This window comes from Sorex fumeus, unplaced genomic scaffold, assembly GCF_029834395.1.
Source record: "Sorex fumeus unplaced genomic scaffold, SorFum_2.1 ptg000013l, whole genome shotgun sequence".
Taxonomy (NCBI): domain Eukaryota; kingdom Metazoa; phylum Chordata; class Mammalia; order Eulipotyphla; family Soricidae; genus Sorex; species Sorex fumeus.
In genome coordinates, this window is record NW_026606070.1 from 20443094 (window position 1) to 20469784 (window position 26691).

The 26691-nt window shown below is 34.5% G+C and overlaps 1 protein-coding gene across 7 annotated transcripts in view; it reads left to right on the forward strand.

Annotated features, from left to right (window-relative positions):
• Positions 1–26691, forward strand: part of EPHA5 (EPH receptor A5) — a 316984-nt gene that overhangs the window by 47002 nt on the left and 243291 nt on the right. For all 7 annotated transcript variants that reach the window (XM_056111198.1, XM_056111200.1, XM_056111199.1 and 4 more), the window contains exon 3: positions 25532–26195. In XM_056111198.1, coding sequence (XP_055967173.1) covers positions 25532–26195 — 664 coding nt within the window. The remainder of the gene's footprint in view (positions 1–25531; positions 26196–26691) is intronic.

A 26691-nucleotide genomic window follows, 5' to 3' on the forward strand; every position in this document is an offset into this window, starting at 1 on the left:
ATTTTTGAGATTTTTTTTATTTCACCAAACTTTTCCCCAAGGAACTGCTTTATTTCACCCTGATCTCCAAAAGATTTATATAAATTACTATCTCAAATTTTTTCCCCCACAGCTTGTGAAATGCTTCATATTTCATTCTCCATATAACCTATATTAATGCTGACAGTCTTTTTGTTTTGTTTTAGGGCCACATCTGGCAGTGCTCAGGAGCTACTCCTAGCCTGGTGCTCTGAGGTTACCTTTGACAGTTCTTAGGGGACCATGCTATGCCAGGAGTATAAACAGGACTTCTAGTATGAACATTCTGTGCTCGCACTCACGATCACCATCACGACCATCCTGTTGTTTGTCGATTGCCTTGAGCAAGCCCCAGTAACGTCTCATTCATCCTAGCCCTGAGATTCAAGGCTCTTTCAGGTTTAGGAGAATGAGACCCATAATTGTTACTGGTATTTGGCATATTGGGTACGCCACGGGGAGTTTGCCAGACTCTGCCATGTGGGCAGGTTACACTGGGTAGCCTGCCAGGATGTCCAAAATAAGAATGAGATAATAAGATGTCCGGGAGCTGGGTTTTATAGTCTCTGGGTCTTGGCCATTGATGGGATTACACGATGCAAGATATCATCTCATGCCAGTGAGAGTAGCTCATTGAAAAGGTGCTAAATAGCCAGTTTCGTTGGGATTATGGTACAAAATGAATTGTCATTCATTTTTGGTAGGAATACTATCTAATTCAGTGTCTAGGGATAACATACGGAGACTTCAAAAGTAGTTACTTACTTACTCCCAAAGTAAAACTAGAGGTTCTACATGACCCAGTGAGCACACTTTTTGGCACCTATGTCAAAAACATGGAACACACACACACATACACAAATTTAACTGAGAAACGTAAGTGAACACCTACCTACATTGTATCATTAAGTGTAATAGCCAAAATGTGAAAACATTTAATGGCAGATAAAGTTACAATTATGTGTAGTCTATATGCGCAGTGGATCACTACATATGACAAGAAAATATATAACCTTGCACTTCACTGCAATGTGGAGGAAAGTGGAAAGTATCATGTGAATTAAAGTTAGTCATAGGGCCAATTCTTAGAAATTGAGCTCCCATTTGACCCAGCAATACCACTCATGGGAATATATCCCAAAGAGGCAAAAAAGTATAGTCGAAGTGACATCTGCACTTGTTTGTTCATTGCAGCACTGTTTACAATAGCCAGAATCTGGAAAAAACCTGAGTGCCCAAGAACAGATGACTGGTTAAAGAAACTTTGGTACATTTACACAATGGAGTACTATGTAGCTGTTAGAAAAGATGAAGTCATGAAATTTACATACAAGTGGTACTACATAGAAAGTATCATGTTAAGCAAAATGAGTCAGAAAGAGTGAGATAGACACAGAATGATTGCATTCATCTGGGGAACATAAAGTAACAAATTAGGAGACTAACACCCAAGAGTGGCCCAGATTAGTACCAGGAATTTTGCTCCATGACTTGGAGACCGGCCCCACGTGCTAGGGGAAAAGGAAGCTCAGATAGAGAAGGGAGCACCAAATAAAGGGTGTTGGGAGGATCCTCCCAGGATGGGAGAAGCATGCTGAAAGTTGACTATAAACCAAACATGATTGCCACTCAATGCCTCTCTTGCAAACCACAGCACCCAAAAGGAGAGAGAGAGAGAACAAAAGGGAATGCCCTGCCACAGAGGCAGGGTGGGATGGGGGTGGGGTAGGGGGGTTGGAGGGTTACTAGGATTAGTGGTGGTGGAGAATGGGCACTGATGGAGGGATGGGTACTTGATCATTGTATAACTGAAACCCAAGCACCAACATTTGTAAGTCTATAACTGTACCTCATGGTGTTTCACTAATAAAAAAATAAATAAAATAAATAAAAAATTAAAAAAAATAAAATAGTCATAGGGAGAAGGGCAGTTACTGGATGGTTCCACTCATTTGTCATCTATATAGAGAAATAAAGGTAGGGAAGAGATATTATCAAATTGGTTTGGATTACAAAACTGAAAATGCCAGACAGTGGAAGGGAGAGAATAAGGAGAAGGCAGAGGAGGACTAGAAGTGTCCTGGTAGAGTCTTGGGCCCTTTGGTGTTAGTGAGGGTACAGAAACTTTGTTTATCTGAGCCATAAATGTTAACACTATTGTAAACAATTACTTAAACTTCAATATCAGGGTTTTTCTTTTAAGTTTTATAAAAGAAATGGTATAAAAATATTTTAAGGGTATAAATATACTTTTCATTTTTAAGTAGTAAACTAATAGTTGTATTTTTAAAAAGTATGTGATCTTTAACCCAATTGGTGTTCTTAGAAATTCTTATGAGGATGCATTTTTATAAGTATAAGGCTGCTTTCTTATATACAGTTTATTTGTAAAAATTGCTAATGCAAAATATTGTACTCTGAAGTTTTTCAAGGAAATGAGTTGCTTTGGTATGTAAATTTCTTCAGTTATTTAAATTTTGATTCATATAATACATATGAATTATATCTGAAATTCAATTTAATTTATTTGTTTTATTTGTTACTGGTATTTAATGTTTGTTTTATTTGTTTACTTTTTTTAATAGTACTTGTTCCACTATTTTTATATTTGAGCTTTATGTAGTCACAGTATTTTGTGACCATCATTCTTTTCTATAACAAAAATATCGCTTTACATCTGTGCTAGTGCATTCGATATTCCTGTCTGCATATAGTTATGAGTTGGCACAAAGATAATAACATCCGATTAGCTCATTGTTTCCATAGAGCCAGAGAAAAACACCCTTGTGACTGCTGACCTGGTTCTGAAAGTCCCTTTGCTGCATCTAAAGTCAAGTCTCTTGCTTAGTAGCAAGTTATAGGGATAAAAATAAATATAGAAACGGAAGAGGAAGGTGATTTTAATTTTAACTAATATTTTGTTTCTTGTGTGGAATTCTCTTACATAATTTTAACATATCCTAATATTAATCAAAACGAAATACAATAGTTTATTCATCTGAGTTTATCGGGGAAGTGTATCCCCAATAAATTCAATTTAAAGCAAAAATTTTTGAACCACACTTCCGTGTGGTGTTCAGGGACTATACTCAACCTGCTTTGGGTTGGTTCCTGGCAGTACTCAAGGGACCATGCAACACAGAGTCTGAAACTGGGTCTCCATCGTGGAAAATATATACATATGCTAACAGCATATGAATCTTCTGTCATATGCACAATCCCTAAAATATTAACCATGATCCTCCATCTTCAATGGAAAATTTAGGATATAGGGACAAAGAGTTATATATAAACTATAGGATTTTTGTAGTTGGATTCTTTATAATGTTTAAAAAGAAAGCGTAAAATAGGCACTGGTGGAGGGATGGGTATTTGATCATTGTATAATTGAAACCCAAGCAGAAAAATTTGTAAGTCTACAACTGTACCTCAGGATGTCTCACTAATAAAAATATAAAAAAATAAAATGAAAAGAAAGCATAGGAGCTGGGAAGATTGTAGAGCAATAGGGCATTTACCTTTCATGCTGCCAACTCAAGGTTCTATTCCCGGCACCCCATGCAGTTTCCCTGAGTATTACCAGAAGTAATTCCTGAGCTCAAAACAAGAAAACAAGCCCCTTCCCTCTAAACAACATCTTGTTAACAGTTTCCGGTATGTTAAAGTGGTTTTATTTAGATTTTTGTTGTTGGTTTAATAGAGGCCGCCACTGTTTTGTTTGGGTACTCGGGGACTTCTGGCCTTACTTGACTAGAGGTGCAGACTGATGGTTCAGTGCTCTGGCCTAGGTGTTGTCCTGCTGTGGCCTACAGTGTTGGCAGCCACCAGGGGCAAGCTAGCGCTTTGGGGACTAGCTTATTGACCTGGGAAGTGGCTCAGCAGCAGTCCATCAGCATCTGGCTTTGGTGGGATTGGAATGGAGGATTTGCAGTGCCAGTTCGCGTGGCTTCTGCGCCATCCTTTGTTATCTCCCAAGGCCCTTTAATTTTCAAAAGCGAATTCAGATCATATGAAACTGAAAACTTTTACTACAGAATCAATAGCAGTTACAGAAAACAGACAGAAGCCAAAAACATAGTATAGCAGTTACTCATGGTAGGTTCCTTTCACATGGCTGGCTTGATTTCGGTCCTATTCATCCTATATGGTTGATTTTGATCCCATTCATCATATTTGGTCCCATGGTAGCCCAGTAGGAGTGATCCCTGAGCAAAGAGCAAGGAGGAAGTCCTGAACACCACTGTGTGTGGTCCTTAGAGAAACAGATAATAATAACAAGCAAGTGAGTCTATTCTGATTCATGCTTTTGTAGTAATTTGAAATGCAATGGTCTCAGTTTAAACACCTATTACCATGAGCTGTTGATAATGATTAAGATATTTTAATGCCCTTGTTATTGTCTTTATGATTCTGAATTTAATTTGGAATCTAGAAAAATAAGGAATTATAATGTACAAACGCACTGACTGTAGAAATATCTCATAGTTTAAATATGTATAAAATCTAATAATGGAATTATTTCTGTGTCTTTTGGTAGTGTGGTCAAGTAAAAATCACCTGGGAGTTTGGTAAAATAAATAAATGAGTAAATAAATGCTAAGATAATGGCTAACATATCCAAAATCTGGTATTCGCATCTTGGGTATATAAGTTGGGGATACCAAGGTTGATTTAAGTTCATTTTAACTCAAGATTAAATCATTTTAATGTATTTGGACAGCTTCTTATTATATATAATAAGACGGTTAAGGAGATTCATTACACCATTAATTTTTGAAATTTATGTACCTACAAAAAAGAGCAATGCAGTTCTTGAAAAAATTTATTGATTTTCAATTTTGTGAATGTTTAACACCACTTCTTCAATGAATTCATTTAAAAATATTTGTCCCATATACAAAATGTAAGGAAACATAGAAAGAAAGTTACTAAATGACAAAAGTTATCAGAACTGGACATTTTGTCTATAGAACTGAATTTACATGGGCGGGGGTGGCTACGAGGGACCTGACCCTTGGGCATTGTAGAGGAGAGTAGGCACTCTGGTGATGAATATGGATTGAAATGGTATATGTACAAAAAGTACTAACTAGCAGTATTTAAATCCAGGTACCTCAATAAAATTGGAAAAAGTAAAGCACTGTGACAGAAAAAAATAATACACGGAATCAGTTATTATTATATTATGGGCAGCTTCTTATCCTACAGCTATAATCAGAGGGATAAGGAGATTTTTATATTTAGCTCATTTTTGCAATGGCCTCCTTTTGTGAATTAGGTCAAGAAGGCCAATTACTAAATCTTTGCAGTGATGAGAATATTGACTTTATCTCAGTGGAGAATTGGGAGAGAAAATATTAAGTAATGCTTAAATGCTTGTATTTTAACATTCCTGAATATCTTATTTGGCATCATTTGATGACTAGAGAACATGGCTTTCTCCAGGTACCTCCTATATTCAATACTATATAATTGTATCTGTATATAAAAGAAGTGCATGAAAAACTCTTAAGAGATGCGTTACTCATGTATTTACTTAAAAAGTAAAACTTTATTTTATAATGATTATTTCGGAAATTCAGAAAAATAGCCACAGAAACAATAATATTTTTACATTATTTCCCCTTCTGTTATTTCAATATGTTATCACATTTTTATTATCACATTTTTATTTCCTCCTACAACTTAGTTACTTTTTATAATTAATTTATACATTAGAACAGATACTATAACATTTACTATGTCTATGATAGAGGGGAAATTATTCTGTTTCTAGGTTATTTACATTTTGAATATCATTGCCCCTAAAGTTTTTTCTAAATGCATTTTTACATTTTATTAACTTTTCTTGGAATTTAGAAATATAAAAATTAAATTTGAAGTGTTAATTATAATCATTGTTATGAGTCTATCAAAACATTTGGTTATTAAACACAGGGAGTTCATTTGTAATAATGACATCTGTAGCACTGTAGCACTGTCCTCCCGTTGTTCATGGATTTGCTCAAGTGGACCCAGTAACGTCTTCATTGTGAGGCTTGTTACTGTGTTTGGCACATTGAATACGTCAAGGGGAGCTGCCAGGCTCTGCCATGTGGGCAAGATACTCTTGGTAGCTTGCTGGGCTCTCCGAGAGGGGCGGAAGATTCGAACCTGGCTTGGCTGGGCGGGTTGTGGGCAAAGCAAACACCCTACTGCTGTGCTATCGCTCCAGCCCTGTTAATAATGACATCACTGTATCATAACCGGTGCCTTTATTAAGTGTTTTTGTTACATTTTTTCTGGCACATATTGATAAAGGGTAAATATTCTTATTCAGGTCATTTATTCCAGTGTTTTTCTGTTTTATTCTGACAATGTTTTATATGTCTAAAAATGCCAAACCTTGCAGACTTTTGCCATATGTAGCCACTTTGAAAAAAGAGAGGTGTATTGCTATGAGACAGAAAAGAGTTAATATTTTATCTTTTTTCTTGAATACAAACCTAATGAAAAATATTGTTATGCTTTCTGATATCACTGTTGTATGCTTCCTACTTGTTTTTATAAAATTAGGAACATAGTTGTCTTTCTTGTTCACTGTTGTGTGTCCAGATTATAGTAGGTGACCACTATGATTAAAATGAAATGTGGGTGAAAAGCATCAATACCTGTATGGTTGGAAGAGAAAATTTTTTCACTTAAGGAAACTGAATTTAGATTTTTGAGATTATCAAAGTACAACTATGAAGATCAGAAATCACTACTTAGCGATTTCATTGCAATTTTTACAGAAACTGCTGTAAACAATACACATTACTTGAAAGGTTTTTTATTACCATAATTTAAGAACCTGATTCAGTCTAGCTAAAATATCTGTGGGTAGTGTTATTACCAGGTTTATATAAGTTATTTGCAAATAGGTAAAAGGTAAAAGTCCTCCCGTTGATCATCGATTTGCTCGAGTGGGCCCAGTAACGTCTCCATTGGAGACTTTGTTGTTACTGTGTTTGGCATATCGAATACGTCACGGGGAGCTTGCCGGGCTCTGCCGTGCGGGCGAGATACTCTCGGTAGCTTTCCGGGCTCTCTGAGAGGGGCGGAGGAATCGAACTCGGGTCGGCCATGTTGGCTGCGTGTAAGGCAAACGCCCTACCCACTGTGCTATTGCTCTAGCCCTTATTTGCAAATAATGTGGAAGTATTAAATTCTAAAAAATATAAACTGCATAAACTCATTTTATCCAAATAAATTATAAAAATTGTTGAATGATGAATACACATCTCGAAATTAAATGTTAATATATTTATATTTAATTATTTTCACTGTTTCCAAGTGTGTCTCTGGATGGGGGCTGGAGCGATAGCACAGTGGTAGGGCATTTGTCTTTCACGTGGCCAACTTGACTGACCTCAGTTAGATTCTTCCGCACCTCTTGGAGAGCCCAGCAAGCTACCGGGAATATCTCACCCTCACTGCAAAGCTTGGCAAGCTCTCTGTGATGTATTCGATATGCCAAACACAGTAACAAGTCTCACAATGTTACTGGGCCCGCTCGAGCAAATTGATGAACAATGGGAGGACAGTGACAGTGACTATTATTGATTGAATAATTTATTAAAATAACTTTGATATCACAAAAATAACATAATTCTCCAATAAACTATCTTCTCAAGTGATAAAATTGATTTTATCAGTTATCTGCTATATTTTAATTACTTTAAAATTTAGCAAACCTATATCATGAATTTTTGATTGATGTTTTAGGATATCTAATTTTTATCTACATTTGAACATTGGAGTACTTGACATTTATCCAGAAGTTTTCAAATTTGTTTTGATTCCTCTGGTTTAAATGCACTTTACAAACACATTCAAATCTATAAACTAGATTCAAAGCAAAGGTTTTATCAGAAAATTTTTATACTAAGGCTAAACATTGTATTTCTGTTCAAAGTTGAGTTGTATGTTTAATTTAAAAAGGTAGTAAGCTTTCTAGTCATCTTTGAAAGTATACCAAGAAAGTGTTACTTATTTTGTAGAATAAAGCATGCTGAACAGAATATAATTACACAAGACTAACACAGGATGCCTAGAGCAAAACTGGGTCTGATGGAATAATCTTAACCTTAAGACACTCATCTAATGTTTAATCATACTCCTTAGGCTTCAGCAAAATAGAATCTCAGTGAAACTTTAATCTGATAGTTTAATGAACTGTAGCCTTTTCTTTGAACTTAGCATACTTTCTTCCTTCTTGCCCTTTCAAATTTGACAATCTCAGTAATGTATTCACAAACATATAAACAGGTACACAGAGTTTGGCACATATTAGCAACTAGACTCTGCCTAAGATTAGACATATGAACATGTTTAATAAAACAGAACGCCCATCGTAAATCTTTTGAGTTTTCTGTATATAATTTGATTTTTGACTAATATCCTCATCTCTGAACACCTACCTTTATTTGTTTTCCTAGATCCAAAGTTTTTTCTACATGTAATTTCAGAATCTATCTCAAAATAACTTTTAGTATCCATTCTTTTTATTAAAAAATCACATTTATGAGGTCTCTTTAGTATTAAATACTGAAATGAAAGACATACTTCTATTCAAATGGGAAAAAGGACTGTGAGTATTAATTTAAAATATTATCATTTACTATATACCAGTAACTTTTTGAAATTAGAGAACAAAATATCTATATCTTATCTTTGTTTTCTAAAGGGTTAAATGTAGCCCAAATAAAATCACCTCAGCTTCTTCAGAAGCAGAAAACTGGGCCTCATTTGGACCTCTTAGGAGCAATAAATTTTCATCTATTGAATTTTCTTTCTAGAATATAGGCCAGAGACAAACACAAATAGTAAAGTTAATAAAATAAATATGTCTAAATCCTAAAGTTAAAAAAATAGCAGATTATGGTGATGCAAGTTGTTCTTCATAAAAACAGATTTCAGACTCAGGAACTGAGATAGAGGAGAGAGTGTATAGGTTGGATGTTGAAAAAAAGTATCATACAAAGAAATTTTTCTGGATAATATTTGTCATTTAAGATGACTGGTGAATTTCTATGTTGTAGATTTGCAAGGAATCAGTTCACCAGATGCACTTGAAAACACATGAATGATATAGAATCGGAATATATAGTAACCCTTCTCACAAAGACCATTTTGTTTAGAACTTTAGAAACTGGAAAACTTTCAATATTTGCTTCAGTCATCCACATTTACTGAGCATATTTATAGAACCTGGCTAGACATTAGACATTAGCCTTTCTCAGTCATTCTATGGCATGCATGGTTTAGATCCAGTACCATAAAGCAGTAATTGCTAGAATCAGAGCTCCAGAATTCATTAACTTTGCTAAATTTTCTTTTCACCTAAGTAGTAATATTTTCTCACTGGACATTGCCATTTTGACATGTGAAATAGTTATGATAGTTCTAGGCATATTTTAATTTTTGTATTGGGGGGGCAGAAAAGGGCAATGGGGGCATCTATTGTTAATCTTGGGAGGCTACTTGTGATTCTCCTAGAGTTGCTTCGAGAACCATCCAGAGTCTGGGCCTGTCTCTTGAAAAGCATGTGCTCCGGCCATAGAAGTATCTATGTGACCCTTTTCTTTTCTCACATTGGGTCACACTTGGCAGTTACGGGGATACTTCTGGCTTTGTACTCAGGGGAAATCACTATTCCCAATACATTTTAGATAATTATTTTTCTCTACATTTTTAAAGCATATATTCCTGAGTACAGGCATGTTGATCATGTGTAAAACCTAAGAATCTGTACATAAAAACATAAAAAGAGATATTAATGACAGAATTGTTGATTGAACCAGTGTTTCAAGGCTTCTGGAGCACAGGAATATAAGAGAGTAGGATTTTTTAATAATATTATCAAGCAAACAAAATACAGGTAGAGATACAGTCCAAAAATGTATGAAAGTAAATTTTATAAATTCAGTATATTATACAGATAGAAGTATTAAAATATGTTTTATGGATATAACATATATCCGTGTATGTATAAGTATGTATGTATTTTATATGTATATGTATTACTTATTATATACATGCATTATGTTATATATGCATTATATGTATTATAATATGTATAATACATATATTATATACTATATGTATTTTATATGTATGTGTATGTATTCATATATACATATACATGTATACATATATACATGTACATATACATGACCCCATTAAATTTAATGGAAATTCCGTGCACTTTTCTACCTATCTGTAAAATCTTTTACATATTATATATGTGTGTGCTTCTCTGTGTGTGTATATATATATATGTATATGTATATACATATATAGACTCACTGATCAGTGATTTCTTTGCTGAATGTCTATTTTTGTCGACTTTATGTTATTTTTAAGCTGAGAGGAAAAATAAATTAGAAAGTTTAGACAGAAAAAAAAGCTTTAGTAATTATTCATTTTTAATTTAGAGATAGATTTACAAAATCAGGATGCATAAATCAAAGTAAGTTATTTCATATCAACACACTGTTTTTAAATTTATGTATGCTTCAATGTCACTGAATCTACCATGAATAAAATTTTATATTTTATATTAAATACAAAAATTTCTCTTTAATTTCTTCTAACAAATTCTAAATTCTAAATTTTAGGAAAATTGTTAGCTATTTATTACAAGCTTTATAAAGTCTCTGGAATCTTTTTTTTTTTTTTTTTTTTTTTTGCTTTTTGAGTCACACCTGGTTATGCACAGGGGTTACTCCCAGCTCTGCACTCAGGAATTACTCCTGGCAGTACTCAGAGGACCATATGGGATGCTGGGATTCGAACCCGGGTTGGCCGCGTGCAAGGCAAATGCCCTACCTGCTGTGCTATGGCTCCAGCCCCAAGTTTCTGGAATCTTAACTTTAATTTGCAACTTACATCCACTCTTTTTAAATTATTTTTTAATTCGGAATATATCCGGTGGTGCTCAAGGCTTGGTCCTGACTCTGAACTCAGGGATCACACTTGGTGGCCCTTAAGGGACCATATGTGGTGCTATTAATGGAATCTGGATTGGTTCCTGCCCTCTCTGCTAATCTCTCCAGCCTGACTTTATTCACTTTTCTAGAAATAGTTTCATATGTAGAAAATACTAAATTCTTGAAAAATAGGGGGGCATTAATGTCTCTAATGTAGGATCAGTGAGTATATATGCAAACAACTATTAGGTAGTTATGTGATCAGTTCAATTTTCAATAGTAGATTTTATTCTTAGTGGGAAAATTTCTGTGAACAGGAAAATATGTATTCTACTTATTGATTAATTCTAAATTAGTTATGATTATTATTTTCAGCATGAGAATTTAGTATTATAGCTGTCATAAGTGTCAGAAAGTATAAGTATATACTTTGAAACTAAGTACAGGATATTATAAACTAGATAATGTGGGCATATTAATTACTCTGAAAAATTTCTGTGGATGAACTGTTATCAGTAATATTGTATTATGCCATCAGTTTCTGAGAGATTGTCAGAGAAGTGGTTGTGGCTAAATAATTTTTATGGTTATCAGTTCTAAATCATAGCTTTGAATTATTGTGGAAATGTATTACTTAGATGCATACTGAGATCTTTAATAAAATCAAGAGATTGCATTTTCAACATTGAGATGTGTCTATAAACTTTAGCTTTGCTCTTGTGAATGTTAGTATATATTTGCTTCGTCCCCTGTATAATAAATCTGTCATGTGCAATATATATATCAAAGTATTATGAATTACTGAGTTTCAGCTCATCATATATAGTATATATTAGAAAAAGAGAGAGAATAGAAAGAGCTATGCTTGGAATATCACGTTTCACTCAAATGAGAGAAAGAATCCGGAGTTCCGACATCCGTCGACGATCAAGAATCAGGGATGCTGTCTCATTTGCCAAGATGTCAAAAATTAGATGGGCTGGTCACGTAATGAGATTTAAAGACGACCGCTGGACTAGACCTGTTATCGACTGGATTCCACGGGATGTCAAAATACCGCGTGGCCGCCCACCTACCAGATGGTCAGACTTTTTCGTGAAGATCATGAACGATTGGTTTGAGGAGCGAACAGATGCCATTGGGCTACACTAGCACGTGACAGGGACAAATGGAGACGTTACTGGCGCCTGCTAGAGCAAATTGACGACTAATGGGAAGTTGAGTGATTAAGTGATTAAGAAAGAGAGAGAGAAAGAAATATTCAACACATCAGGTGTTACATTTAGTCTGGTAACATCCTTTATTTGTGACCATAACCTAATGGGAACTGGAGCTAAAAGGGTCATTTTTTTTTTTCAGGAGATACAAGTGAAAGAGAATAAGTCCTACTTTATATATAGCCCAACTTATTAAACTTTTTCAAGATCGTGATATAAAATGTCATTCTGAAACTGTATCCTAGTTTGTCTGGGGGGAAAAGAGCTCTGGTTAGACCAAGGCTCAACATCATATGAAATATATTATACTCTTTTATTATGAATAAGTGAATTTAAAAATATTCTGGCTTTGACCATTTCATAGCATTTTACAATCATCTGAGACCACTGTGGGCTTTCCAACTGTCACTTACCAGTGATAATTAGCAGGAGAGACACATAGATAAATGAAATTCACAGTGATTTAGGTATCCTCTTTTTCTACTAGATTCAATTCTCTTCACTATAAAACCTTTCCTGAAGCTGCCAACTCTTAACAGCATTTGACAGAATTGAGTTTAACCTTCTCTTTCTTTCCTTGCCATTCTTCTTATGGGAGTTATTATTGAGAGAGAAAAAAAGAGTGGGCAGAGCAAAAGACTGGCAACGTTTCAGGGTTTATATGCCAAGTGTTCTTTGACTAGATTGCTTCTAGAATAGGAAAGAGAAATAACTCTCTCAAGTTCTTTCTGTTTCCTCGCTGTAGATCCAAGCACAACACAGATTAAAGCAGGAAGAATAAATCAAATGACTCATGATATTTACATTCATATGTTATTTAATTCATTAACTGTTATGTACATTCGCTCAGTATGTCTTTAATGTATAAAGGTCTCTAGGAATTATTCTTTTTTCTCACAAACAGTGACAACAGATTTCTTTGTGGTTGAGACAAATGATGAAAATCTATTGGAGAATAGAAGTGCATCAGTTGCAATTGAATGTGAATTAAAATGAAAGATATGACATAAAATAGTAGTCATATTTTGTCATTATGATTTGGGTATCCATACCCAGTCATTATCAGCCAGCACTATAGCTTAGTATTTTTCACACGTGTTTTATGGAATGTTCAGAAAAATATTCATTTGTGTTATAAGTAAAAGATTTATCTGACAAAACCAACATAAATAGCATAGTATAAGAACTATAAATGGAACAGAAAAAATAGTACAGGGGTTAAGGTATTTGCTATACACATGGCTGATGATGATTTGATCCAGGTGCCACATATGGTCTCCCTAGCACAGCTAGCTAAGGTCCTCAAAAACAAACTAAATAGAATATTTTATTGCGTCTCTTTACTATACATATACCACACATAATATACTATTTACTTGAAATGTGTGCATAGATTTCTCAAAGTTTTCAATTTTAATCACACTAAGGAAGATAACCTAATAAAAGCCCTACAATTGTCTCACTAAAGAATAATTGTTTTCGATTAAATATTATAGGAATCAGGTTGCATAGAAATTTCATTGTGTTACATAGCTTTAAAAACTACTGACACTTTAATTCAGTTAAAGAGAAAGGCGAGTGGAGTATAGAACACAATTGTAGAACTTTTGACTGAGTCTTTGAAATAATACTGGAATGATGTCACTGTATTCATTTCGTTTGCTGATGAATGACAGTTTTCCCCTGAGCTCTTTTTCTTATTATGGGAGGCACAATTCTCTGATGAATTAAAATATAGAAGTTAGTCATTTATTTCTGATTTTCAATTTTTCCTTATCTTAAATGTTTAACATTTTGTCTTGTTTAATTCCTATATTTGTCAAATTTCCCTCTCTCTTCTTTCTCTTTTTGTAAAGTGATATATAGAATTTACATGTTGTGTATGCTATATATCCAGTGCCACGATGACAACAGAGACAAATGTCAAGATTTCTCCTATGGCCCTTATATAAATTTATTTAAATATCCTCTTCTTCCCCATTTCCTATCCGTAAATTATGACAGCCATTAAGCATTTACATGCACCTTAAATGTTATTTTAGAAATCAGAAAGTGTCATTTTTTTCAATAACTAGGTTATGCTAATTTGCATTTAAAGCTTACATTTCCTATTGAGTATAGTGGTGAAAAATACGTTGATAATTAGGAAAAAGGTGATTAATAACATGTTTAAATTCTGAAATAAAATAATTTTTCAAAGTTAACTATTCCCATTTGTGGATAGGAAAAAATATAAGAGAAGACAGGCAACAATTCAGGTATTAAAATCAAATCAAAGATTTCAGTTCTCTAGTGTTGCTATTTTACCAATGCTATGAAAACATAATATCTAAATTTCTAGCAAAGCTATTCATTCATAGGTTAGTTATTATATCTAGATATATCTTCCCTCTACTCTCTTGCTAAAATTTCACAGGCTTAGGGCTAAAGCAGTAGTACAGCTGGTAGGGCTCTTGCCATACACACGGTCTACCTGGATTTAGTCCCCAGCACCCTGTCTGGTCTCTGGAGGCTACTGTAGTGAAGCTTGTGCACTGCTACAGACATCCCCATGGGGAAAAAAAGACGTTTGATAGTTTTATGTGGATCAAGTCAAATTTATATTAAACTAATTAAAAACATGTGAAAATAAGCAGGGGAAACATAGCGATTGTCATTTTACAATGACCATTGAGCATTCTGTATTTTCATATTATGTTTTGATAAGAAATATGTACCATCTGTCATCAAATTCTTTAGTCTTTTGGCCAGACATAGTTGTAGAGAAGAGAATTTATAATGATTTCCTGACTGATTTTTCTTTCACGTCTGTATCAAGGAAAGAAACACTGCTATTTCTGTGTGGGTTCCAGTTCATAATTACAGTGCATATTAACAGTATTTAATTTGTGCACAATTTCGGTCCTATGACATTGGCAAGTCAATTGAATGTCCTTTAATCCATACTGTGGCAATATAGTTTCTTAAATTTAAACAATTCCAAAGCATTGACATTTTTGTGGGTCTCTCCCAACCAAAAATTAGATGGAAATTTAATGCTGAATAGCTTCTTATTACAAGAATTTGATTAATGCAATGTATAGAATGATTTATGAGTGGTTTTGTCAATGTCTCTACTATGAGAACACTATTATTGCTGAAAATGAGGACAGAATAAGTATCAAAAAGCATAAATAGCATAATATTTTATGGTATATTTTATTGGCTAGATAAATAATCCAGAGTTGCAAATCGTTTACTGAAATCTTTTTTTTTTTGGCAGAATGGCAAGGGTATAATTGTATCTATTTTGCCTGAAACATTAAGAGCACCAGAGGTTAATCTACTTTATTTTCATTAAATTAAATCCCATGTGAAATAGTTCTTTTTTTTCTCATTTACTGAAGCTTTTATATTGCTTTGAGTAGAAAGCTTCCCAACAGAGTTTGTAGCTATGTGTAATAGGACAGTATTTATATTGAAGTAGCAATACCAGTTTAAAATTTCAAGTGTTACTGAGAACATGTACACTTAAATTACTCTTGGAATACATTTTTAGCATCTCACAGTGACTGTGATGAAAAAAGTCTTCATTTTGAGTTATCTGTATGTATGCATCAACTGTTGAAACTGTTGAAACCCCAAAACAGGCAAAACAAATACTTTACTAAAACTTAAAAGTTTCATAGCAAATTTGTACTCATTGTTCATGCAAGTATATAAGAATTTTTCTTATATATACATGATATTTCATGTATATATATACATGATATACATGATATATACATGATATATATACATGATATTTCTAGAAATATATAAATTTATTGACTATACGGTTTAATAATAACACATAATGAATTTTAATATTGTCAGTTTCTCACATTAGGAAATGTTTGCCTTTCCATCTCTTGCTACAGTGTGATCATAAAAAAATAAATAATGAAGTCTTGTATAACTTAGGTGTGGAAGTATTCACTTTAATATATAATTATAATAGCAATGTTTGAAATAATAATGAACAGTACAGAATCATGAACAAATTAGATATAATGAACAATGTTTAAAGAGGATACATTTTTACAGAATAGAAAAATTAATTTCACAAAAACTTTAGTTCAGTTCATTAATTTGTTAATTTCAGACTTCACTGTTTGCATCATTTATTCTATAGTTATTGATTTGGAATGGTTATTGATCCATTAATAAATTTGAAATTATTCTTCTAATTACATTTTACAGATAAATGTAAAATGTCCGTAGACTTTAAAAACTGATATTAATGAAACGTTTAATCATTGTTCATGACTTAAAACTATTTAGAATGTGTCTTCTCAAGATTGGGATAGCAAGAAATTTAAAAACAATCATGTTAGGAATTTTTTGTTGAGTTTTGCTAGCAATATGGTTTTTCTGAGAAATGCTTTTCATTTAAATCATAAGCTTGTTTTCTGATAGTGAATTCTTTCTTTGGGGAGCTGGAAGCCTAGGAGATCCCAACCAACTATTCTCAGGGCTTTCCCCTGGTTCTTTGCTTAGGGATTACTCCTCACAGTTCTAAGGAGACCCTATGTAGTGCCAGGGATCAAAGCTGGTCAGCTACAATCAAGACAAGCACCTTAAATCCTGTATTATCCCTCTGGCTCCTATTAGTGCATATTTAATCTTACCTGATGATTTTAAGTTTTCCAAACTTCATTAATATATTTGCACTAGAATAGATTTTTTAAAAAATCCATAGGTTTTCTTTTTATATTGCTACAAAAGTAAAAAGGAAAAATCAAAACTATGAGTTGCCTTTCTAGGGAGACTATGCCATTCATTTTGTGTTATAGCTATGTAGTTGTTTGGGATTTGATTGTAAAAATTTTTGCATAAATTTTACATTTAAGCACTGTCTTTCTCATGTAATTTTGTTTATATCATGAATTGAATTTTAATCTATAGACATTTTTACTGTTCTATAAGCAACGAAAATCTACTTTAGTTTTGTTTCATACCCAGAAAATTAATTGAGTGATTTCTGAAAATGTTCTGCATCATAATCATTCATTTTAAGGAGGTGTTAAACTCCAACTCCTAGTAGATGCACTCTGACTTCTAGTAACATATTGTGAAGGAAATGTATCAAGGATTTTGACTCATGATTTTGCTGAAAGTTGATGTACTTTAGAATATTTTGCTAAAGACTCATAGCTATTAGATTGATTTTGAAACAAGCTATATTACACAATTTACTTTTAATAAACCATTTTGTCTTTGTGATGTACATAAAAATCAAAATGTTTCTCTTTTCCATGGATAGTATGTGGTGTTAATCCCAAATTCAGGAAACTGATTAGGAAATGCTGGGAGCTGTAATTCTACAACATAGGCTCATACTGTTATATTCATTTGTTCTGATATTTTCATATATTCCAGGATGACCTTTGTAGATTTTTAACAATGAATAAGAGTTTCTAGCTGAGCGAAGCACATCAAATATAGTAATAACAACCGTGTTTTCCAAAATATGAGAAACGTCAATGAGCTTGGTTACCCTGTGGATATTGTTGATCATGCTGAATCCTTTTTGGAACCCGGCTTGCTCACATGATTTTTCTTCATCAAGTGTTCTGTCAATCCTATTCAAGATTACTCGAGTGAACAGCTTGTAGATGACAGACAACAGGCAGATAGGGCGATAGTTGCCAATGTCATGGATGTCTCCCTTCTTGTACAGTAGTATAGTCCTGCTGGTTTTCCATTGGGATGGAACCTTGCATTCAGACAGGTAGCGTGTGAAGAGCCGAGCAAGTGTATTGATGAGTATTGATGGCAGATTCTTCAGGTATTTGGGTCTGACCCTTTCTGGGTGTTGTTTACCTCTTTACAGATGAAATGGCATGTTGGATTTAGGAAGGTAGAACGCTGGGAATGACATATCCATCCTGCGGGATTTAGTATTTGGACAGGTGAACGTGATTATCAAAGAGATCCGAGAAGAAGGCATGGATAATTGCCCTTCTGGAAGATGTGTTAGATCCATCAGGACATCGGAGGGCAGTCATCTTGGTCTTGTAGTTGGCGAAGGGCAGGTAGACATTGTGAATGCTTTTCCCAGTTTCTGCCGTGTTGGCCAGAACTGCTGCTCTTCTCTCTTTGAGGTCTTCCTTTATCGCTAATCTGCACTGCTTTGCGAGCTCAGATGTTAGCTTGTGGTTGCCTGCGGCTCGTGCCAAGCCACATTGGCCAATGAGCTACAGAGTTCTGAAGACAGGCGTCTTTTTGTGGCTTTCTCACTCTCAGCATTCCTCACACAATCATAGCGGTGCTGATCCAGTCAATCATATTCTTTGTCGATGTCATCAACGATGGCATCTTCCCATGTTGCAGCAGTAGTGCCAAAGAGCTACCAATTGGTGGTCGTTCTGGGAGTTCTCTTCTTAAACTTTGCAGCCCTTTCTCCCTGCTTCGTGAAGTAGAATTTTACATGAAGGAGATGGTGGTCCGATCCCATTTGGAATTTTGGGACAACAGCAACATAGGTCAGGCAAAACCGTTGATTGAATATGATGTGTCAGTTTTGTTATGGAACTGTGCACCGGGAGACTCTCATGTCCAACGTTTAGATTTGGCCTTCTGGAACTGTGAATTACCATAGATGTTCTTGTTCGACATGATGAACTCAGTCTCTCACCCTGTTCATTCCAGTCTAGGCTATGGGTCCCAATGTGGAGTTCTTTGGCTGATCTTCTTGGTCCTACCTTGGCATTAAAATCACCGACAATGACAATGGTGTTGTAGAAGGTGTGGTATTCTTTATAGAACTTCTCCATCTCCATGTAAAATTTCTCAATTTCTTCTTCATCGTAGTTGGATGTTTGTGCATAGATGACGAAGATAGAAACTGCCAGCAGTGAGCCACATCTATTCAAGCATAAGCGTATGATTCAGGATGTTAGGCATTCGAATGAATCAATGCTCATGGCCAAGTTCATGTTGACGAGGACACTGACACCACAATGCCTCTTTTGTCCCATGTTCTATGAAACAGTTCTTCTCCACTGTCAAAAGTGGCGTGATGTGGTTTACGTCTTCTCGTCTCGGTCAGACCAATGATGTCATACTTGATCTTCTGTGCTTGCACCAACAGGTCCTCGATGGATGCTTCAAATGCCGGAATATGTGTGTTGAAAGTATAGTCATTTTAGTCCTTCTTTTTGGCAGCTTAGTTCAGCCCTGAGATTTTATCAGCCTCTCCCTGCTCATCTTTCTTAATGCTGCTGCATTGGGGGCTCTTTCAGGGTCAGGGGAATGGGGCCCATTGCTTTTACTGTTTTTGGCATATCAAATATGCCATGGGTAGCTTGCCAGATTCTGCGGTGCGGGCGGTATATTCTCAGTAGCTTGCTGGTCCTTCCAAATGGGATAGAGGCTTTTAGGCTGGCCTCTAATCGCCCTTATATGTGTTCCCATGGTTCACACTGTATTTGAACACCATCAGATATGGTGTGGTATTCTTGGAAGATGGGTATTGTCTTATGATGTTTTTGCAACTGCACCATCTGGAATGTGGCCTGGAGCATGGTGGTGGCTAGGTAGTAGAGGTAGTGGAGGTAGGCCGATTAGGTATTTATTTAGCACTGTCAGGGTGAGGCTTCTGGGTGTGATCCCTGGGTAGCCAGAGATTGGTGGAAGCAGGCAGAGGATCTCTGTTTCTGGGTCCCCTTGAACCTGGAGTCCAAGGTCATAAAGTTCCACTGACCTGATTCTGTGGGGCTTCACTCATGCATGAAGGTCAGCCTGATCATCCGGAAAGCGGCCAGGAGCATTGCAGTGTCTGGGTAGTGGTGGTAGTGGAATATTGATAGTAAATGATAATAGGTAGTTTTAAAAAAATATATGAGGCATTTGTTTCTTAAACCAGGTTCCATTACAGAAATATGCTTTGTCTTCATCAAAGCAAAACAGGAGGCAATTGACTCCTTGTTATAGTTATGTAATTGTTTTACCAAAGATATCATAAAACTCTTCCTAAAGTTATTTTTCTAAAATATTAAATATAATTCCACTAATTGATGTACTATTTGTATAGCATAGTGAAGTATATTTGTAAATTAAAGAATCGAAACTGAATAATTACAAATCTGTGCTCAAAGTTAACTTTTAAAGTACACTAAATTGGGGCTGGAGCAATAGCACAGGGGGTAGGGTGTATGTCTTGTATGCAGCCAACCTGGGTTCGATTCCCAACATCTCATATGGTCTCTCAAGCACTGCTAGAAATGATTCCTGAGTGCATAAGCTAGGAGTAACCCCTGTGCATCACCGGGTGTGACCTAAAAATCAAAAAAATAAAAAAAAATTTAAAAACAGTACACTAAATTTTACCTGGTAAAATATAATTTTCATATAGTACTTCTGCAAGGCTATACTCAGTATGATTGTATGAGAATTGGAATAAGAAAGTATTTTAATAAACATTTATTTGTTTTTGCTTTTAACAAAAGATACATATATAATTTATTTGCCATGTTTTTATTTTTATATTTCAAATAAGCATATCTTTGGACTAAAGAGGGATGCATAATTATCACATATTACAGTAAGTCTTACAATGGAGACATTACTGGTACCCACCCGTGCAAATCAATGAACAACGGGAGGACAGTGCTACAGTGCTACATTATTAGTTAGAATGCCCTCTGTTTTGTAAAATCAGATTCAGAAATAGTGAAGAACAGGAGGATAGATTCTGATGGTGGACATATAACATAGGAGCTGAAGCACATAGCTTGCACCTGTCATGTAGCTGACCCAGAGGGCCCTGGTTCACTTCTTTACGTCCCTTATTTAGTGTCACAAGTTGCAGCCCTGAGAGTTCTCTCTGAGCACCTCCTGGGTGGCCCAGGTAACTCCTGGTCCTTCAGGATCCAACTAGCACCACCACTTTTGTTCCTAAGGGGATAGAAGGTCAGAGCACCTTTTAGGGGACCCCACCTTCCCAAAGTACAATCTTTCTTCCATCATATGAGTGTATTAAACTATTATGAGGAATAAAGAAAATTGATTCATGGTTAATAATGTGTGAAAACTATAAATTTAGTTTCGACAACCCCAGCATCACACAAATGTACATTGTCCTCTGGGAACAGAGACATTCAAGATGACACAGGTCAACACAGGCAAAGAGGGTACTCAGTGGGGTCAGTGGGGCCAGGGAGTGCTGTGTGAACCTGAGAAATCTTTTTGCTTTGTACGCAGTTTTCTTACGTATAAAATGAGCAAGAGAAACTAATATATTTGCCGCCATTTGTTGTTTCATGAAGAGCATTAAGTGATTGTAATTGTTCCTTTCTTACTCTAAATTCATCTAGGTAGTGTACCAGTGGTTGGGTTTTAGTTTAATGGCAGAGATATGGAATTGGGACAAAAACTGGTGATAATCTCTCCTCTGTATATGATTAATTATTTCTACTTCGACAACAAAGTTCCCTACTACAGTATGATTCAGTGTACCTTAGGAGATTATTGTGTGTTTGGAAGCAAGATACATTGAAACACAGTTATGAAAATAAAATGAGATCATTGATAACCTGAGAGATCACAATCAATTCTGTTCACTTGTTTCCTACTGGGAATTGGGTGATTTGTTATAAGACGATGTTCTTATCTAGGTGGTGTGCCCTGAGGTAGTATTTTTATTTCTGAAGGGGAATAAAGTAATGTATCTGGAGATTAAAAATGAAAACAGTATTAACTAGATCATTTACAGGAAATGGCCTATAAAGCAATGAGAGAGGCAGGGAGAATGCTACTTTTGCTTCTTTGAAGGAAATATTGGTAACTTTCTTTTCCAGGACTCTTGATAAATGCTACTGACTTACATCCTTGTGGCATCTAGTCAGATCTAGTCAGGTTTAGAATTAGAATGAAACTTTCAGTTTTCTGTGCTCTCCAGTGGAACCAGCAAAACAACTGTGCAGAGAGAGAGAGAGAGAGAGAGAGAGAGAGAGAGAGAGAGAGAGAGAAAGCTACTCCAGACCCACCACATATCGAATTAGTTTTTTAATCATAAAATGAAGAAATAGGAGTACAGGTGAAACCAACTGAGAAAAGAATGTGCCTTAGAGGATTGGCCTTGAGGACCCACTGGAACTGAACAATATTGAAGTCACAATATTGCTTTTAGTGACTATGCTTCCAGAATACCCAGGCAGTTCACTTGTGTTAAAAGAAAAGACAAATATTTCAATTAAACCAAATACGCTGATTTCCTATATGTGTCCTTTATTAAATGACAGTATACTAGTTGCCATGATATATGAAAGTATCTAGGTATATAACTGCCACATAATGATTTTTCCAGTAGTGCTTAGAAACCCTGTGAAGCTAGGATTGAACTGAGTTAGACTGCATGCAACGCATGTGCTTTAATCTCTCTATTATCTCTCTGACCCCTTAATCTTTAAACTCTTGATGAGTTTTATTTAACTTTTCTTTTCCATTTCTTTCTTCTACATAGGCATTGTTTTTCTTTAGCACAGACAGATATTCTTTTGGTATTCAAAAGGCGGAAACACGTGTATTTTGTTTACCTTTCCACAAATGTATTTTTGTTGAACTTTCCTCTTTTTGTCTGCAGCTCTGTAAAATTTAATTGAGCAAACTTATTCATTTTTTTGAACATGAAGATGTTTAAAACATTTTAAATGGTTTCAGGTTAAATAATTAATTTGGAGATACTAGCTATGTAAATTAACAGTATTTATAAAAATGAAAATAAGTGTAATAATGTCTTACTATTTTAGAAATATTAGATTTTAATCATATTTGTGATGTCAGGATTAAGTTTGAACATTGTGAAGAAAAACATTTTCCTTTTCTGTATTTTTCTGTCCAGTTGAATTGCATTTTTATTAGGAATATAAAAATTATTCCACAGCTATGGAAACAAAACAGGTACAAAAGTAGATATATATGTTTTGATCATCTAAAATAATGACTTTTATGAAGCACACACACAAAAAAAGAAATACCGTGTAATTTCAATCTAAAGTAAATGAAATATCTTGTTTCTTAGTGTGTTTGTCTAAAAAGTAATGTGGTCATGGGGAAAGTGTATGTATTGCCAATTGGCTTACTCAATTGGCTTATGACCCTAATTATTTAAATTGAAGTCTGCCTATTCATTCATTAGAAATAGAATGTGTGCGTTTTCATTTTTATTTTGGACACTTGAAATTAAAAATAAGTAAAGTCCCTCCATGATAAATTCTAACACTAAATAAAAATGCAGTTTTCCTGTTCCTAATTTAGAATAGAGAAGCAAGATGCTTATGCACATACTTTGAAATTATCACCTGAAGCAATGACTATTAAGCTGTCTTGTCATGTGCTGCTTGGCTTGCAGTTTTAATGAATGTAGTACTTTGGACTTTGTAGAAACAAGAGCAGATTTCTTGCCTTATAATTTTGGAAGATGCTGCCATTCCAGTTCCTCTTATTTAATTGACTAGGGTCTATCAGAATATATAATGCAGAAATAAGCCTTGTATCAGTGACTTATGGTCAAATTTGAAATTTGTGTGTTTTTGTTATATTAAAAATATGAAAGCTATTGAAAAATTAAATCTGATTGAAAGGACAGAGTAGTTTTTTTTAATTTTCTTTTATTTTAGTTTATAAAAGAGCTTTTTAATGCTATGTTACAATTTGCTAATTCAAAGAACATGTATTTAATTAATCTTATTACAGTAAGCTAGCAATTTTTATTGTTTTTAATATTGGTTAGTTGAAGTGGTCTTCTACATGAAATATTCTTCAGGAGTGATGGATAATAAAGAGATTGACACTTCGATTATTTCAGGCAGATAATATAAGTAGTCTAATGACAGAATGCCAAAATAGAAAGCTAGCATAGGAAATCAGATGCTAAGTAGATTTTATATGCATCTTGAAAGAGGACAGAAGTGAGACTAAATGAAAGAACTAAGGCGTCACATAACACCATAATGTTATTAGGTAAGATAAAATCTTTATAACCCTCTCTTGTGAATTTAAGGAGCTCAGCAGTTTCCTATTATTAGTGTCTTTTACTTATGTCTGATGACAGCTGGAATTTTGAGAGAGGCCATCTGAGCTATATGATTTGTTTACACCCCATGTGAATCCATGTTTTTCACATCTTTGTTCAACAGAATAAAAACTGATCATTATCTATTTAATTTTATCCTATAAAATTTGAGTCTTCACAGTTTGATTTATAAAAGTTGGCGTGGTTTCATTCTCTGTGTGCTTCAGGAGTAAACATAAATATTTAAAACAGAATTATTTTTAGTTCTATATGCACAAATTCCCTATAGTCGAAGGAAATTCCATTAATTTGGAAACACATTCTTCGAGTTCTAATTTGCTTTTTTTTTTCAGGAAGTAGTTGTAGTACTTTGAAATGTCTAGAACTGAAGAGTTTTTTTTTTTTTTAACAGAAGATAGATGGATTTGGATCTGTTGTTGGGCCAAGTAATATTTGGAGACTACATCAATCATACACATATATTTTCTACATCCAGCATATGTTCAGAACTCTTCAAGTCATTATGCATAACATAATACAGTATAATACATTTATCTATTTTAGGCTATGGCAAATATTTTAAATGCATACTCTTTATATTACTAATCTATAATTGTCTCTCTATACCTGTCTATAAGTTTATATTTGTTGATGCAACAATGAGTAAAAGCTAAGTTTTCTAGATTGTAAAAGCTTCTATATAAATTGGTTCAAGAAAATAAAAACATACTACTCATTTTAAACACATTTCTTTCCATTTCCATTACCTGTACTATGTTATTTGCAATATGCCAAAATAAAATAAAGTGTGGATTTATGTGCTACATTTCCTTCCTTCTTTTTTATATTTACTTCTTTTCTCTCTTCGCTGTCTTTGGCAAAAAAGTTGTGTTTCCTTCTTTCTCTTATGTTGTAATACTATTCTTTTTATTCCTTTTTATTCTTTTTATTTCAAACATACATATATATGTGTTTACATATATGTATATATGTATATACTCTCCTTTGATTGCCCGGTGTGTTAATAACCACTTCCACATTAGTTTTATTTCATCTTTTATGAATTGGATTTTTTTCTCTTGGGGAATATTATTCACATCTGTTAAACTTTTAAGCTATGCTAGATATAATGAATAATGCATTATTAATTTGCAGAATTTTGAACGAGAATTTTTTTTCTTCAATAAAAACTTACTACATAGCTACTTTAAATAATATTTCTACATTTGAAAGAGTTTTCTTTAATAATTTCTACTGATTATTTTTTATTAAAAAACTTTCTTGTCTTTCTGTCTTATATTACACAGTGGGAAGAGATTGGTGAAGTTGATGAAAATTATGCTCCCATTCACACATACCAAGTATGCAAAGTTATGGAACAAAATCAGAATAACTGGCTTTTGACCAGTTGGATCTCCAATGAAGGTGCTTCCAGAATATTCATAGAACTCAAGTTTACTCTGCGGGACTGCAACAGCCTTCCTGGAGGACTAGGCACCTGTAAGGAAACTTTTAACATGTATTACTTTGAGTCAGATCATGAGAATGGGAGAAACATTAAAGAAAACCAGTACATCAAAATTGATACCATTGCTGCTGATGAAAGTTTTACTGAACTTGATCTTGGTGACCGTGTCATGAAGCTGAATACAGAGGTTAGAGATGTAGGACCGCTGAGCAAAAAGGGATTTTATCTTGCTTTTCAAGATGTGGGTGCTTGTATTGCTCTAGTTTCAGTGCGTGTGTACTATAAAAAGTGCCCTTCTGTGGTGCGACACTTAGCTGTCTTCCCCGACACCATCACTGGAGCCGATTCTTCGCAACTGCTTGAGGTGTCCGGATCCTGTGTCAATCATTCGGTGACGGATGACCCACCCAAAATGCACTGCAGTGCTGAAGGGGAGTGGCTGGTGCCCATCGGGAAATGCATGTGCCAGGCAGGATATGAAGAGAAAAATGGCACCTGTCAAGGTAAGGGTTTTCCTGCAGTATTTCTGGGACTGTTTGCATCAGTTGGATTAATTTGTGTGAGTGTGTGTGTGTGTATGTGTGTGTGTGTGTTCCCTGCAATGATTAAAAGCAAATATGCAATGGTTAGAAGCAAATGACCTTTTACTTCGCTAATTTATGGAGATCATTTCTCTTCCAGTTCAGTTTCTCTCTTCCCAGAATTTTAAAATTTCTGGCAACAATGGGTTTACTGTAATAGTTTGTTTGCTAAATACAATACACAAAGGTTACTACCTCTTTTGCCATATAATACTTTGTATTTATTTTGCTTTCAGAGAATTTTTTATAGACACCCCAGCCCAAGATATTAGTTGCTTTGCATGGAATTTTCTTTCATATGTTTATTTTCTACTATTCTACATCTATTTTCTCTTCATGAAGTTATTTCGTACTCTTTATTTGCTATATAAAATTCAAATGCGAATCTTAGGACAGATTTGTTTGGAGGTGTTTTTAA